This window comes from Neomonachus schauinslandi, chromosome 5, assembly GCF_002201575.2.
Source record: "Neomonachus schauinslandi chromosome 5, ASM220157v2, whole genome shotgun sequence".
In the NCBI taxonomy this organism is placed as follows: Eukaryota; Metazoa; Chordata; class Mammalia; order Carnivora; family Phocidae; genus Neomonachus; species Neomonachus schauinslandi.
Window position 1 is genome coordinate 31,076,565 of NC_058407.1, and position 3,500 is coordinate 31,080,064.

Sequence of the window (3,500 nt, forward strand, 5' to 3'; positions counted from 1 at the left end):
ATGGCTAAAGGCATTAAGAAACATTATCTAAAACTTGGAAATAAGACAAAGGGATGACTGTGTGTCCTTACGTATTAGACCATTGCTTCACAGGCCCTGACAGAGATGACTTTATGCTCTAGAGCATGCACCCAATGTTGACGTACTATTTATTTTGAAATAGCTTGATTACTCTGAAGTTGTATGTTCACTTGTAAACTTTTGTCCAATGAAGATGCAAGTATTTTCTACCTAGTAGAGAAGATAACCTCAACAGATTTATTGTCTTGAAGACTATTAACCACTCTTGTTTCCAGCTTAGCAAATTTATTTGTCTTGCTTTCCTGACTGACTATATAATTTCTGCTTCTCCTTTGCATCAGTTCTCTGTTGAGTTTTTTATTCTTGTTGTATCAGCTTTACCACCCTGCTGTTTCCAACATACATGAGCTAATAAATTTTTGGCAAGTGCTCACTTTATATTTGTATGTCATGTTCCTATCTCTTAAAAAAATTATGTTTTGACAAATATTTTGGGTATGGGCAATTGGAAGAATGAAACTACCTTTTACTAAAGTGGAAGTCTTGAAGGAACAAAATTTAGGGGAAAAGTGATAGTTCAGTTTTGGACAGGTTAAGCTTAAGGTGCCTGTTAGGTACCTCTATCAAGTGGAGATGTTGAATAAGAAGTTGGATGGAAGAGTACGAAAAAGGAAAGAGAGCTGTATTTAAGATACAAAAATGGGAGCCATCAGTGTTAAAGATGGTCTTAAAAGTTATGAGACTGGATGAGATCGCTAAGGGAGTCTAGCTAGGAAAAAATGATTTTTCCCCCTAAGGACTGAGCCTTGAGGCATGCCAGCTTTTCAAGTTCAGGCAAACAGGATAAATAAGAAAATGAAGAGGCTAGGAAATCCAGGAGCTTACGCCATCCCAGAAGCTAATTGAAGAAGGTGTTGCAAGTAGGATTTAGGATTCCATTCTGTCAAATGCAGCTGAGTACCCAAGTAAGATGAAGACTGAGAATTGACCACTAACTTTGGAAACATGCATGTTCTTGTAGCCTTTTTTTTTTTTAATATTTTATTTATTTATTTGAGAGAGAGACTGAGAGCGCAAGCAGAAGGAGTGGCAGAAGAAGAAACAGGCTCCTGGCTGAGCAGGGAGCCCGACGCGGGGCTCGATCTCAGGACACGGGGATCATGACCTGAGCCGAAGGCAGACGCTTAACCAACTGAGCCACCCAGGCATCCCTGTCCTTGGTATCCTTAACCAAAGCACTTTTGATGGAATTATGGGGTTAAAAGCCTAGTTGGAAAGAGTTCCAAGGACAATGGGAACAAAGCAATTGAAGAAAACGAATATAGACAATTCTTTGGTATAATTTTACTACACACAAAAAGGAAGAATTCTATTCATTTATATGCTTACATGAGTGATCAAGTTGATGGGGAAAAAAATGGATGGTGCCAGAGACTGAGGGAAGAATGGTTGGAACAGGGTTCTTGAGTAGGGGAGAAGGGAGAGAGCCAAATGCACAAGTTACAGACAGCCTTATCTCTGAGTAGGGATTGTTCATTCATAGTAAAAGGAGGAAAGGCAGAGTATGTGGGAACAGATCTAGTCCAAGTTTCACTGCTATGGATGTGAAGTAAGACCAGTCACCCTGACTGTGTGCCTTTCTTCAGTCACATTCTGCTGTGAGGTTATAGGTATAGGGTAGGCTGAAAGCTTAATTGAACTGCAGTTGGGTTTTCAGGAGATCATGATGGAGCAAGAGAGGCTCTTGCTTGACTTGAGGATGTACAGAGAAGTAATTATAATGATGGACCACAGAATTATGATGGAGAAGAGGAGTTAAAACTACATGAGGGAGTGATGGATAGTGAAAAAGGAAATCGTAAGATCTTGTGAAATTAACGCTGAAGTTCGAGAACACTAAGGAGTAAGCTATAAAAGTAAGAGAACTCTAGGGAGATGGGACTGGAAGGTTAAATCCTGGTAACTCAGACGATAGAGGGTTAGTTATAAAGCCTAGATTATGACTATGAAGCTCAGTGGCTACAGTAGGTGGAGACTCAGGGTCAAGACCATGAAAAAGAAAGACGCAGAGATACAGAATACTCTGAACAGTGAATAAGGAGTAGTTACCCAACTTTCAAGTGGTGTGGTGGAGTGAGGAAGCCAGGAAATGTTTTGTATACTAGAATGGATGGTTTTCTAAATAATCCTTTAAAATACCCATCTTCTTTACTCCCCAAAATAACATTTCCTAAGTGAACAATACTCACTTTTTTGCCCTTTTCACCAAGAACACAAACATAAAGCAAAGTAAGAAATACAGAAAGCTAGGCAACAGTAAAATGAGTGGCTGACACATGAAAAGAGGAATACAGACCAAATCAAGTGGTAGACACAAAGAAAAGGGAAAGTTTTTAAAGAGTATACAGGGAAGGGGGAAAAAGTGTGTTCAGGAGAATGAGAAAATAAGTTTATATGGTTTGACATAGGGAGCAGAAAGTCTACATACAGTGATGGATTAACCCATGGAAAGAATTACTCAAGAATGTATACTACAAGAGACTGATGAAGTAATACAACTAAGGTGGACTGGTCATTACTGATTGATAACTACTATAGATATCTTGGGAACAGGGGAAATTTGGGGTGTTTAAAATTACATCAACATCGAGCACCGCGCTCGAACCCCAACCTCCTCGTCTAGCTTGCAACACGGGCACCGCCAAGATGCCGGCTTACCACTCTTCTCTCATGGACCCTGACACCAAACTCATTGGAAACATGGCACTGTTGCCTATCAGAAGTCAGTTCAAAGGACCTGCCCCTAGAGAGACAAAAGATACAGATATTGTGGATGAAGCCATCTATTACTTTAAGGCCAATGTCTTCTTCAAAAACTATGAGATTAAGAATGAAGCTGATAGAACCTTGATATATGTAACTCTCTACATTTCTGAGTGTCTAAGGAAACTCCAAAAGTGCAATTCCAAAAGCCAAGGTGAAAACGAAATGTATATGCTGGGAATCACTAATTTTCCCATTCCTGGAGAGCCTGGTTTTCCACTTAATGCAATTTATGCCAAACCTGCAAACAAACAGGAAGATGAGGTGATGAAGGCCTACTTACAGCAGCTGAGACAAGAGACTGGACTGAGACTTTGTGAGAAAGTTTTTGACCCTCAGAATGATAAACCTAGCAAGTGGTGGACTTGTTTGTGAAAAGACAGTTTATGAACAAGAGTCTTTCGGGACCTGGACAGTGAAAGGAGCCTGGGCAGACACTTTCCACAGCTGTGAACAGCATTTTACAGCAAGATGTACACAGTTATTTGCCTTTATTTGATAAAGTTTTATACAGAAGAGAGAAGAGAGCGTGTCTTCACTTGAAGAGCTCTTTATCAAGAATTTGGGTGGGGGAGGGAAGAATGGGTGATTTGAAATTTTCTGCAGTATTAAACTGGTGCTTAATAAAAATAAGTTAGAATAAAGAAATTTCTAAC

The 3,500-nt window shown here is 39.7% G+C and overlaps 1 protein-coding gene across 1 annotated transcript; it reads left to right on the forward strand.

The window, feature by feature from the left end:
* The first annotated feature begins 2,725 nt into the window (after positions 1-2,725).
* LOC110577998 (actin-related protein 2/3 complex subunit 3-like) lies at positions 2,726-3,219 on the forward strand. Its single transcript, XM_044914745.1, has one exon. It carries the CDS (start codon positions 2,728-2,730, stop codon positions 3,217-3,219), a length of 492 nt encoding a protein of 163 aa, XP_044770680.1. The 5' UTR covers positions 2,726-2,727.
* The last annotated feature ends 281 nt before the right edge of the window (positions 3,220-3,500 follow it).